Source organism: Amborella trichopoda, chromosome 8 (genome assembly GCF_054954075.1).
Source record: "Amborella trichopoda isolate Santa Cruz 75 chromosome 8, AtrichopodaSantaCruz75HAP2 v2.0, whole genome shotgun sequence".
In the NCBI taxonomy this organism is placed as follows: Eukaryota; Viridiplantae; Streptophyta; class Magnoliopsida; order Amborellales; family Amborellaceae; genus Amborella; species Amborella trichopoda.
The window spans coordinates 628,975-642,866 of NC_142343.1; the positions used below are offsets into that span (position 1 = coordinate 628,975).

General features: G+C 35.4%; 1 protein-coding gene across 3 annotated transcripts; it reads right to left on the reverse strand.

The window, feature by feature from the left end:
- Positions 1–230: 230 nt before the first annotated feature.
- On the reverse strand, positions 231–12,725 carry LOC18437945 (aspartate--tRNA ligase 2, cytoplasmic). 3 transcript variants are annotated; one of them, XR_016060190.1, is made up of 11 exons: positions 11,029–12,690; positions 10,223–10,254; positions 9,916–10,026; positions 9,402–9,515; positions 4,386–4,673; positions 4,195–4,305; positions 3,595–3,648; positions 3,387–3,466; positions 3,157–3,272; positions 1,119–1,233; positions 231–581 (listed from the first exon to the last, which is right to left on the reverse strand). XR_016060190.1 is itself a non-coding variant. In XM_006848141.4 (10 exons), exons 1-10 carry the CDS (start codon positions 11,959–11,961, stop codon positions 455–457), a joined length of 2,049 nt encoding a protein of 682 aa, XP_006848204.2. In that variant the 5' UTR covers positions 11,962–12,725; the 3' UTR covers positions 231–454. The 3 variants fall into 3 exon arrangements, 2 of the variants coding, with proteins under 2 accessions (XP_006848204.2, XP_088729209.1); XM_006848141.4 differs by lacking the exon at positions 10,223–10,254 and having other exon boundaries at positions 11,029–12,725; XM_088873083.1 differs by lacking the exon at positions 10,223–10,254 and having other exon boundaries at positions 231–603; positions 11,029–12,716.
- Between the last annotated feature and the right edge of the window lie 1,167 nt (positions 12,726–13,892).

A 13,892-nucleotide genomic window follows, 5' to 3' on the forward strand; every position in this document is an offset into this window, starting at 1 on the left:
TTTTAAAAATAAATCTTATCACTTTCCCATAGACCCAACACTTCAAATTCTACATAATTCAATTGCCCATAGATTAGGAGATCCAGTTTCCCACCAATGCCTGAAACTCATTCATGTCAAATCACCTAAACAGTCTCTAAAGCCCACCAAATTATCATTTCTTCATCATTCAAATTTCTCTCAAAGAAAATTTAATTACCCAAAAAAAAAAATCTCTCACAAAGCTGATGAGAACTAAAACATTTTCTCAAATTGGCCTCATTTGAGGAAATGATTTTACAAAATAAGTAAAATTTTCTTACAATATTCACAAAATAAATGATCCCCAAGATCGCCCATCGATATTTAGTAATGAAGAATGGTAAGAGAAGCAAGAATTGTGTCTCCCTAGTCCAAAAAATATCAAAAGATAAGAAGAAAGGAAAAGGGTACAAAGAGAAAATAAGAGAAAATATCAGGGGGTAAGCCTGTAAGGGTCACGAGGAAAGGCGGAAACCTTCCGAATGTCATCAAGGCCGCAGAAAAGCATAACAAGACGTTCCAAGCCGCACCCAAATCCACCATGAGCAGGCATCCCATACCTGAACTCAAAACCCAAACCACCTTGTAGAGAGAGAGAGAGAGAGCGCGATTGGGGTCGGGGCAGTTTGATTGTTTGAGTAAACAACAGGGGCCGCAACCGGGCTGGGTGGACCCAACCTGGGTCTGGGGCTGGGCACATGATTTGAACCTGGCAGGTCAAATCTAGGTCCAACAGATCCAGAACCGACTAGGTACAGGTCCAGCCAGGGCCTATCCGGGTTGGGTCCAGGGCTGGGTCAGACCAGACTTGGCCCAGCCGGATCATACATATATATGGCACCTGATCTGGGGCAGGACCTCGCCCTGACTGAGTAAGGTCCAGCCAGGACCTGTCCAGGTTGGGTGTGGGGCCCGGAGCCCCAGACAGAGCAGGTCGCATCCCAACCGTACAAGTTAATCCACTTGTTGCCCTAGTTTGCAACTTCATGGTTTAGTTGTGTAAAAAATAATATCCAACTGAGGTTCATCAGCTGCATTCATAAGGACCGGTGAAATTATAAAAGATGTTAGAAAGGAAGAAGTGATGGTTGTCTCACCAAAAGGAATCGAGATAATCAGAGAATGCATTCGTGTCAATTCCACATGCCTTTGCTCGGTACACCAAGAGCTGAGGAATGTGAATGCGCTGACCTCCTGAAATTATCTCCTCACCTGCAAAAAATGAAAAGACAAGCAAATACAAAATCCAGAACTGAACAAATATACTAGATTCTTTTAAGAGAGAAAACAAAGATGGACAAAGCCACATGACCTCAAAAATTCCAGAACATACAGGAGTCATTTTTCAAAAGGGTTGAAGTCTTCTTCAATGTTTATTTTTCTGTTTGAGGTTATTCCTTTACATGTTCCTCAAGCCCATTCAATCCCAATCTCATGGAACTTCTATTCTATTATGAATTGTGTGTAAGAAAGGAGATGGTGTTCCTCCTCATGAACATCTCATAAGTAATTTATAGATAGAAATGGAGCCATCCTACACCTATGTTATTGAGACACATCATATTTGCTGCCACTCTGCATGTCAACACTTCCAGACTTGGAGACATTAAAATGGTGTATGCAGCACAACACTGGAAGTTTGTTCCCAAGACTTCCTGTGCCAAGTTTATATAGTCTACTACTAGACCAACCACATTAAGTGTAATAATACGAACTTCTTATATATACATTAAAAATCTGGTCTTTTTTATAAGTCTTGTTATATTGGCTTTTTTAGTTTGGAGTTCTAGACAGTTTTGACACATATGAAACAGAATACCCCGTTTTGGTGTCCAGGTAACAAAGATCTACATGTATAGCTATCGTAACCTAAGTGAGCCCCACATCTGGGGCCCACCATCTCGTAAGTTTAATTATTTAAAGGTTACACAAATCCTGTAAACTACTCACACAATTTCAGAAGAATAATAGTTGGATCCCAATGATCCATTTACTTTCAAGACCTACAATCTGAAACTATAAATAGGGGTCCCCAGCCCCAATTCCAGAGAAACTAGGAGAAAACTCGAGGAAAAAATCCTTCAGTCACTCTCTAACAACACTAGGTCTAGATTCTGCTCAAAAAGTGAAACAAGAGTGTAGATAGAAGAATTAGCCATGTCAAAGGCGTCTATACATCACATGAACGTGAGCTGCTGATATTTCTTTCCTCCTGTTGTACTTTTGGGAACTGGATATCTTTGTTTGTCTCTACCCTGGAGTACAACTCGATAGATATTCATTTTCTTGAATGAAATGACGGTAAAACGGTGTTTTGAAACAAGCAGAGACAACCCAGGACTCGCCTGAGTTCACTCGGCTCAGGACCCTGACGAGTCCCAATCACAAAACTAGGGACTGCCCGAGTACCACCTCATTTTGGCTTTTATTTATTAATTCTTACAGCCTCAGACGAGCCTTGTTCAGACTCAGCCTAGTCAAATAGGGCAACTTGGGCTTGTGACCCCAGCGAGTCCAGATGCAAGTCTGGGTTTTAAAACACTGTCATAAATTCACCTGAAACCAAACCTGATTTGCAGCAGAGCTAGGGATTTTTCACATAATAGAAGTTTTAAAATATGTTGGGAAATACTGTTATATAAAAACAGAACCATTCCTTTCTATAAAAGCATATGCCTTCTAGTCATAATAATGGAAATGCAAGTTGCATTTCTTTTATTGGATGACTATTACCAGATACATTTCAAAAAGAAAAAGAAAAACAGAAACAACCTTACTAGCATTATAATATGGGCAGATTTCTGACTGTTGTCCTACTTGATGCAAATGTAAAGAACATTAGAAAAATCAATCGTCCAATCATGATTCAGCTCACTACTTGACTTGCCAACTTGTAGGACCAATTGGTCAAGTCAGGATTTCGCCCCTGGGCTAGCCATTCTCTAGAATGGGCTTCAAGGAGTTGGATCCTTCCCCTTAATTCAATGTTATAAATTTCTTATACAATCTCTCTAATGTAAAGTAGCAGATGATTATATCATAAAACTGTTTTACTTAAAAAACGGAAAAATCTATTGTTAGCCAAGGTGTACTAATTGATAAACTAAACTCAAATGTGCAATATAACATTCTTACCTCGCATAAACACATCAAATGATCTACCAAATGAAGTATTATCAGAACATGGCAAGGTGTAAAATGGTCGCAGAGCTAGAGGATAGCGATGAAGTATATAAAAGTCGGTATTGAACCTACATTAGCAGAAATAATTGCACAAACAGTAATCAAGAAACCAAATCCGAATAAAAAAACTGAAATTAAGAAATAAGCAAAGCTGCAAAAGTAGGAAAGAAATGCAAACTTACTTATCCCTAACAATCTGACCCAATTTTCTCTCTGTTTCTATATTTAGATCGCCCAAGAGATCTGCCTCAATGCCAGCTTCCTAGATACACATTTTTACAAAAAGCCAAAACATCAGGAGAAGTCAACATTGGTCCCTATATATAACTAGATGTTCATGGGGCAAAAATAACCTGAGCACAATTGGTTTTAAGTTTAACAATTACATACCCTGAGCATTTGAATCCCCTCCTCAAAAGTAAGTCGCAAAGTTTTCCTCAAGTACTGGGGACACCCAATAGAGTTATCGTCACAATCCAATATGATCAAAATAATGCAGAGGTAAATGGTTAAAGTGGTAGATACATCTCAATGCTGAAAAGCACTACTAAGAACACTCCCACCCCCACCCCCCCAACAAAAAAAAAAAAAAAATTCAACAATATGCAGAGTCTCACTGCTCCAGAAGGGTGCATCATTTGGTTGATTCGATATTGGTCATTTGGATATACTAGCCACGCATGTGCATGTACGCAGACAGTATCAGCTCCTTTTGTCCGCAGCACAAAAATCTCATTTTCTTATAGTCTTGTAGTGCTCGTCATCCATGCTGTTATAACTCAAAACCAGATTTATTCCCATTTATCTCCATAGTTTTTCATAGTTTTTCTTAATCTTATGAAGCACTATATTAGCTTATTATAAGATAGCACCCCATTTCAATAAAATTATCAACACAAAGAAAGATAAATAAGTAAACAGAAAAACATTTGGTTATGACTCCAAAATTATTAAAATGGAAAATTTAAAACTTAAAAATAGGAGCTACACCTTCAAAGGTTCAAATGGGTACTGCTCATTTATCGCAGCAAGCTCCTTTTTGCACCTCTCATTCAGTTCATCAAAAATTGAAACAAAAAGCCAGTCCACAAAATCCAGTAGCTGCATAAACAAAAAACCTTGTTAATCAACAGACCAAAGCTCTGAGATTTACCACCATACCAACAAAGGAGTTAAAGTACCTCGAAGTAGCCTTTCTCAACCTCCATCTCCACATCAAGGCTTATAAACTCACAAAGGTGCCTATGTGTATAGGAGTCCTCTGCCCTGAAAGCAGGACCAATCTCAAAAACTCGACTAAATTGCCCGGCCAACATTTGTTTGTGTAATTGTGGAGACTGTGCTAGGCATGCAGGTTGACCTTTGTATTCTAATTTGAATACAGATGAACCACCTTCACTTGCACCTGCTACCAGCTTTGGAGTATGGACCCCAATAAAACCTTTGGAAGACAAGAAATGCCTAAATACCTGGGCACAAAGCCAAATTTTTAATAAAAAAAGAAAGTACACATAACAATGACATCAGCTCAAAACTTACAAAATAAACATAAAAAAAAGAAGCAATGAAACAAGAAAACAGAAAAGTGAATCAGGAAATACCACAGGTAAGACAAGTATGGTACAAAAGGGATAATAAGACGAGACTAGAATTTATTTACAAAAAAAAGAAAAAAATCCTAGAACATCTCAGAAAGAAAATAAGTGCAGAAGTGTTAAGAGAATGTGAATTAGTGCCTGGACAGAATCATCAATAAACATTGTTGATATCAGGATTTTACTATCTCATAATTTGTATATAACTGGCATATAGGTTCTCAGGCTATCTAATAATGCCACTAATTGTACGTGATAGTGTGTATAAGGGTAGGGACATTATATTATTGTGCATTGGTTGTAACATGTAGTTAGCCCACTGTAAGGCCAAATGGAATTAGTTTTAAGCAAGGTTTAAAAAGACGGATCAGTGACTCGAATCAGTCACACCCATCCCCGTGTTGAATCGGGGAATTAGTGGATTGGATCGGAGAATCGGCAGAATCGGCAAATTTTGTCCCAAAAAAATCTTTAAAAAATCTCTAAAATAGTGTTCTTTCAGTTTCTAAAGTAATTTAGGAGTGGTGCATTATGTACTTTCATTACTTTGTAAAAATAGGTGAATACTGAGACGTCGTTTTCCTGTTTGGATGTCTGTATAATTATTAATTGTAATACAGTATTATAATATTGTATCAAAATAGTTTAAAAATATTAGAAAATACTTCTATATTATAAGATTAAAAAAATAATTTTCCATATAAAGTGAAATTAGTATCACATCAAATATTTATTAATTCTCCTTTCTCGTCCAAAATTATCACAACCTAACTAACTATAATATTATACATTAAAATTAAAATTCTTTTTACTCGTCCAAAATTATCACAACTTAACAAACTATAATATTATACATAGAAATTGGAATTAATAATTTAAATTTTATAATCATTTTACTAGACAAATAAGATTAAATTTTGAAATTTGTCTTATAATATTTTCTATTTTTAAAAAAAATCTAATTTACAATTATAACAAAAAATAGTACATTATATAATTTATAATATAAATAAATTAATGCATAAAATATAAGATTTGGTTATCAATGTAATTAGTATAATTATTAATTGTGATATTATAATAAATGTCATTCAAAAAACAAGGGTATGACTCTAAAAAATAAATAAATCTAATATGTAGTTATTAATGTGGACAAAAATATATAATTTAGAAATATAAATTTGCAATCATAATTTAATAAATTACAAAAACAAATAAGTAAATTTATACTTGCAATGTGGGATAATTGATAAAGCAACTTGAAAATAAAATTTAAAATGGAATGAGCTAGTGTTATTTATTTCTCTTAAAATATCCCATAAATTAGACTTTTAATGGTCAATAAACTAATCTTAATATTTTTTTTTGCCTTTTAATAGCCTATGAGCAAGTAATATTTTTTATTTTTAATCCTAATTAACTAATATTAGTTATATAATCCCATGAGCCAATAAAGTTGTGAAATCTTCGAGCGAGTTTTTGCTACCATCGACGACGAAACCTTATCCCACATTGAAGAGATGTAGGAAGAAATTGGTATATCCCACATTGAAGAGATGTGGGAAGAAATTGGCCTATAAAAAAGATGCACCCGCTTTGAAATTGCATCGTGTGAAGGCAGGTTGGGACACGTCATGGTGCAAAGAGTTGTAGCTAGTTGTAATGCAAATTCTGACACTGACGTCATGGTTGGCCACCATATGTGCCTTTTAATGGAAAAGTTAAAACGTGACGATGGGGGCCACCACATGTACCTTTTAACAAGAAAAGTCCAAGAACCGGTTGGGACGGAAAGGGATCCGGCTGAATCCCATTTTATAGACAAATTCGAGACAGTCTGGACAATACCCGATCCGGATCACCCGATTCCGGATAGGGTCACCAAATTTTCACACTAATTAAAATAAAGATAACCATTTGCTATAGAAGACCACAAATTTCTAGATGCATGTAGAACACAGCTACTCTGTATAACTCTCAAATCCAATCAGGATTCTAAGCAACGTATACGTCGATTTTACACCATTGACCCTTAAGGAAAGTCATATGGCATTGTTCAAAGCCAGATGGACTGTTACTATAAGTGGCAAAGACTTCCAATAGACAAAACTAAGGATAGATTTCAAAACATAATGATACACAAAAGATACAAAATAACCTATTTATAATAATACAATTAGAAAAGCACAACATCCTCAAGACAAAGGTAAGAGCACCTGCATGCATATGCACATGTGCAAATGCCTGAGTGCACACATATATAGAAAAGAATTGATTAGTTAATTAGAAAGAAGAGTAGGGCACGGGCACAGCCTGTGCTTGCATGGCCTAAAATGTAATTAATAAGATTTTTTGGGTAGGTAATTTATGTATTAGCATACAAGAGAATGTCTCATAACTATCACCAAATAGAGATTCCTATGATTGCCACAATGAGTGACAGTTGATTAAAGATATACCATATGGAATTGGCCCCCAATTGGAAAGTAGGATAAGCTTCGATTATACGACCAAATCAATATGCAATAGAAAATATGGATTGAAATGTGCAATAAAACTTCCCATGAGAGTGATTATGTAGGAAAAGTGAGACAATGGATATACAATAGAATTCAATAAGAAAGACTTAACTATGTGAAAGAAGATCCAATGATAGATATAATATTTAGGAGACAGAATCAACAGCTATGATAGCCTCATGTGAATGGCTGGGTTTGTCTTGTAAGACGCAAACAAGACAATTAGAAGGTAGTCTAGATTAATATAGAAAAATTAGTTTAGACGACGGCTAAGACAAAGATAACATTGTTAATGTAGTCATGGCATAAGCATAACCTCCTCACTGTACTAAAGCAGAAGTGCCATTGATTCTTTAAAGTAGGTAAAATACACCGAACTTATCTAAAGAATTATGAGGTACAGAACCTTTCATAAACGACCACTTTAACTTTTATAGCTAGAGAAATGAACTACCAGTGCAATTCCACTCGTCCACATATTAATCACAAGAAACATAGAAGAAAATAAACAGTTAACTTTCAAAAAAAAAAAACATAGAAGAAAATAAAAACAGTATGACCCTCCTTACCTTTCTATTTATGAATTAAAGGGTTTTGTCTTGTAAGACACACACAAGACAACTAGAAGGTAGTCTATATTAATATAGAAAAATTAGTTTAGACAAGGGCTAAGACAAAGATAGCGTTGTTAATGTAGTCATGGCATAAGCATAACCTCCTCACTGTACTAAAGCAGAAGTGCCATTGATTCTTTAAAGTAGGTAACATACACCGAACTTATCTAAAGAATTATGAGGTAGAGAACCTTTCATAAACGACCACTTTAACTTTTATGGCTAGAGAAATGAACTACCAGTGCAATTCCACTCGACCACATATTAATCACAAGAAACATATAAGAAATAAGAAAATACAAAAAAAATAAGGTGCTCCTGCCCCTAAAATATGGAAAAGGGCGCCCGGTCCAAAAGTTGTACCTTGTCTTGGGGCGCCTTTGGCTTTCTTTACGAGAGAAAGCCAACCCTTCTTACCTTTCTATTTATGAATTAAAAAAAAGGGGAAAAAATTGAATGTTTATGAAAAAATAAATATTTCAACATTAAAAGAGTTTTTTATCTTCCTTTTCCAAATTATCTGTTTTTTATTCATTTTTAAAGGGTACAGAGGCTTCCAACACAGGCTTCTCCCTTTCATGGGGTCACAGCTCCCACATGGATGGGGGAAGTAAATGCACCCCACCTGCCTATTGTACGCCAAAAAGCAAAAGCAAAAACCTTTTGAATGGAAAAAAAAAGAAACACGAAAACAAAAAAACCCATTTTTCCTCAACCCTCTACCCCCTCTACATAAACAGCAAACGAATGGGAGTGGTAAGAAGATGAAAGGGAGTAAAAGGAAATTAATCAATAAACAAAGGAAAAAAGAGAGCAAGACATCACAACACATCCTCTGCAATGGCCTAATGACGACTCACAACACATCCTTTGCCATGGCCTAATAATATCAGCCAAATGTTACTTGAATTACTCATGCTTCAAATATTATCTCCTGTGTAATACTGGTTGTTAACCTTGTTTGAATGTAAATCATCTCTCTGTTGTTGGTGATTTAATTTTAACGTAGCATTCTCTGTTAGAAACTTAGAAGTACCACTTCTTATTAGGGAATTATGAAATGCCACAGATCTTCAAAACTGTTGTTAATGTCACAGTTCACTCACTTAAGATATCACGGTCCCTAAACTGATAGAAATGTGTTCTTGAGAAAAAGGGAACACATTCTCAAGTGAAGTGAATGGTTTCCCTACACAAATCAATTCGCCAATTCAGAATAACTATCCCAACAGGGGATGGCAGCTCGAAGAGAGTCTTCCACAAATGCTTTAATGACATTTCCATTCGAAATAAAGGAAAATTAATAAGAGTTACCAGACTAAGCTGTTAAAAAACAATTACACAGACAGTTTACATTTACAATTCCTGCCATTAAGCATTGTCCTGTTTATCAAAGCCCAAACATAACAACAGTCAAACCAACATACTTCTCTTTCTTTTTTCCTTTTGTTATAGATCAACATACTTACTTCTTCGATTTGATACTTGAAGTGAAAAATTCCTTGATTAGCTGGGGTACCCAGCTCAAGAAATCTATGCTTTGGACGTGTTTCTTGAATCACACGGGCTATCTGTTCTCCAGCCTGCATTGTTGACAGCTAATTATTTTTAGGGTGGAAAAAGTAACAAACCATTCTAATGCAAACAGAAGAAAAATATTACACAAAGGATAGCACCATCCAAAACAAAGATTGCTGAAGGAAAATATCTTAACATTTAGTTCATAAACAATGTAGACCTCCCTATTAATCAACATGTAAACATTTTATCACAAATTTTCAACCGTGTCTATGATACTATAACAGCTTTAAACATCAAAGACAACATGCAACCAAGTTGAACTCATTTTTATAGATCAAAATTTGAAGCTTAAGAAACAGTCATGCCTTTCCCAGGAAAATAAAATGAAAAGTGCCTGAAAGTATGGTAGCTACAATCCTGGAGGGCTAGAAAACAACCTTTGGGAAACATATAAAACTATACCTGCTCTACACTTAAGAATTCACTTTCACTTTGAGCAGCATCCTCTAAATTAAAGGGCAAATACTGAACAGCTCTATTGACACAGTAAACTTTCTTTGCTTGAATTTCAACCTGCAAGAAAACAAAACAGTATATGTAGATAAGAGGAGGAGATAATATCTAACCTAGTAGTGGCAAAAGAAATTCCCCAGTGAAGTTCAATAAAGACGAATGATGAAATGTACAAGTTTTACTCAAGATGCCCAAATCACACATCATGTAAAATGCACGAGTTGAGAAAGTTGGAGGATTGAGCAGAACCACATACCAAGGGTGGAAGGATACATGCCGTGAAGGTTCCTAATTCATAAAGATAGAAGCAAAAAATATTATGTACAATAAAACGAATACCCTAGAGATATGAAACAATTAGCATTTTCAACAAGAAACACATTCAAACCAGTAAAATAGCAACAAGCATCTGTTTGCCCAATGAAGTTCTCAAAACAGGCAAAAATTACAAAAGAGATTATCAATCAAATGCATGCATAAAACTGTCACTCACATAAGCATCACACACACACAAGGAAATGCTTGTTGATTTAATAGTCAGGGGAGAAGCTGGCATCAAAACATGTTAAATACTACCTTAATGCATAAAAACAGTAGGAAACATATCAATGCAATGGGGTTCTAGGAATTAGAGGCATCCTGAGGGTGTATGCTTATATGGTTGCACTGGGAGATACTCTCAAAAATATGCAAGAGAAATGCATTGCTGGAAATATGGAAGAATGCACCCTGTAATTATTATCGATAAAATACTGCAAGAGACAATCCTAGGTTCTTTGTGGTCCACATTAAGAGCAACCAACAACTAACATTGATTACATATATGCAATCGGCATATCAATTCAACGAATTTGGTTCACATGCATATTAGCTCCAAACATGACATACAAGAAAACCAACCAACCAACCAACCAAATTCACCCATCCTAATTCCAACTAGAAATACAAAATCCATCCCAAATCAAATCAATTGAAACCAAATCAAATCAATAGAAACCAAATCAAACCAATGCATTCAAAATGAATAATTGAATAAATGGGGGAGAACTATACTTAATTTACCTGTTGAGAAGCACCTTTGATCAGGATCCCAGGGACCACAACTACCCCATAAACATCGACAAAAGAGTCGACACCCAATGCAGAGACATATTTAACCATCTGTTGACTTACAAAACCTTGAGTTACAGTCACCACACACTGTAGTGTATACCACTTCTCCTTCAAAATTAAGAAGACCATATTCTTACTCACTTCTCGAATGCTATGTACACGAGCTCGAACCCACACCTCTTTTCCCTTCAACTCATTGGATAAAGACTCAATTGTGGCCCTTTCATGGTCGCCCACTTTCTTCGATTCGAACTCTTCAATTGAAAGATCCCCATAATTCGAAGCAGACAGGTCCGGTGCATAAATGGGGTATCTATTTTCCAACCGAATCTTTCCTTTTACATTGTAAACATCAGTTAGAACAGCTTGAAGATTAGGATTACTTTGTTTTAAGGCATCAAGAATTTGACGGGGCTGGAAACCGGCCACATTCATTTCCTTAATTCTCAGTATTTCCTCTTCTGAAAATCTTCGACAAAATGGGTGGCTCGAAATATCTTTCCAAGGACCATGGTTGTGATCTGGATTCTTAAGCTTGAGTACCCATAACCCATCACTCTTCTTTACACCAAGCATTTGAAATGGGCAACTTATGAGGCGAGACTTCGTCTTCCTCTTTTGCAGAGAAATGTAACCATTGCTTTTGTAGGTGCCCCCTCTATCACAACCAAGAACCACTCTTCTATCCTTCTCTGATCTCTTAATGGTGATCATGTAACCTTGGGTCATGGCAAAATTCCGAACATAATTCAGGAGCTCATCTCGATACTGGAATTTCTCCTCAGGGGGTGGAAGCATTTTGTTACTATCACTGTTATTGCACTCACTGTCACTGTTATTGAACTCATCAACAACCTCATCTTGGCTTTGAACATCCATCATAGTCACAGGGTGGTGGAATCTAACTATGGGAACAAACACAGCACAGTCCTTAACTTTTGTGCGGTGACTCCTTTATGGGGCTTTTTCCAATTTTGAGAGAGAGAGATTTCGGGTTTTTGGAAATGAAGGAAGATAAGAGTAGTAGAACAGCAACCCTCCTTTCCCACGACTGAAGGATAGAGAGAGTGAGAGAGGGAACTATTGTGGGGTTTTCTCTATGGGGCTTCTTCCAGTTCAGGTAGAGAGAGAGACAGAGAGAGAGAGAGAGAGAGAGAGAGAGGGAGAGGGAGAGGGAGAGCACCAGGAATTAAGACTTCTGTTGGTGATTTCTTTACGGAGTTTCTTGCAGTTTAGATAGATATATATATATATATATATATATAGAGAGAGAGAGAGAGAGAGAGAGAGAGAGAGAGAGAATCTTCTTGGGTTTTTCAATTGAATGAAAACACATTATAACAGAAACCCCCTTTTCAGAAAGAGAGAAAGAGAGTTTCCCTCTTTTCAGAGAGAGAAAACCAGGTATGAAGAGGAATGAGACCTAACAGAAAAGGAAGGGATGTGGCATGGATTTGACAAAAACTGTGAAAAATAATTGATCATTCGTCTTCTTCGTCATCTGCTTCTCTGAAATTGAGCTGCTAAAAGAAGCAGGGACGAATAAAATGTGATTAAACCCATCTTAATTTGGAGATTTATACAAAATTAACAGCTTAAAAGTGTACCAACACATATGGTCACTCTCATTCTTAATAGCTTTTATATGGTGGCCAAATCAAGTTATGGGATGGCAGAACCAAATTAGTGGGTGGATAATTAAACAAAATAAAAAAAGTTTAGATTTAAGGTGGACCTAAAAAATCTATGATAAAAGGTTGTTCACGTTGGAAAGCTCTCTAATTGATCATCTTGATATTTATATGTATGAATATAAAAAAAATAAAAAATCAATATTTGGTATCTTGCAATAAATTATTTGAATTATTTATTTTTAAGATTTTTTACGTTTTTATAGATCTACTTGATTTGAACTATTTTTAGATTTAAAAATTATATAATTAAAGATGAAAAAATATTCTCAAGTCATTCTAAAAAAAAGTGTAGTTGGCATATGGATGCATCTGTAGCTGTATAGGTAAGGTGCACCTTTAAATTTGATCATAGTATATAATTTTGATGTCAAATGTTCTTAGGATTATCTCAAAATCTATTTTTATATCTAATTATAAAATTTTAAATTTTAAAAATGGTTAAAATCAAGTCGTTCTATAAACATATGAAAATCTTGAAAACGGACGGTGTAGATAATATGTTGTAAAATGCATCGTTTTTTAAATTTTAAATCTTTTTATTTTTCATGGTCATACATCTTGATGTCGAGATGATCAATCAAATGATTTTTCAACAAATAAACTATATTTTTCGATAGATTGTTTAGGTGCATCCATAGTTCTACATTATAAGATTGCATCTTTATATAAATTTTTTCTTTCTAAAAAAGCTTGTTACCAAAATTACATTTATAATAAATTTTTGAGGTGAGATAATTGTTTAAGGTTGCAACCTTATGTAAAAACTGCACCCAATAAAACTTATGAGTTAGAGGCTTTTGTTTGTAACTTTTGTTATTGGGTGAGGTTTGTATGAGGTGTCAATTTTATACTATTGAAGTAAGGTGCACCTCAAAACCACGTTGAAAATGCAGTTTCGGGGTCCTGCACAAAATTAGAGCTTTTGATTGTCCAGGACCCGATATTTATGTGAGTGATGTTTGTTGATGGTGTCCACCTTGTACTATTAAAGCAAGGTGCATCTCAAAATGATGCCGAAAAATATATACGGTTTTGGTATTGGAAAGACTTTACAATGACATATAAATCTATTGTCATACAATGACATATAAATCTATTGTCATATATAATTATGAAATT

Coding starts and splice junctions, on each gene's coding strand:
- LOC18437945 (XM_006848141.4), bottom strand. CDS start 11,961: ATGATGGATGTTCAAAGCCAAGATGAGGTTGTTGATGAGTTCAATAAC. Junction 9,516..9,915: donor AATTCTTAAGTGTAGAGCAG/GTATAGTTTTAT, acceptor TCAACAATGCAG/GCTGGAGAACAGATAGCCCG. Junction 582..1,118: donor GATTATCTCGATTCCTTTTG/GTGAGACAACCA, acceptor TTTTGAGTTCAG/GTATGGGATGCCTGCTCATG.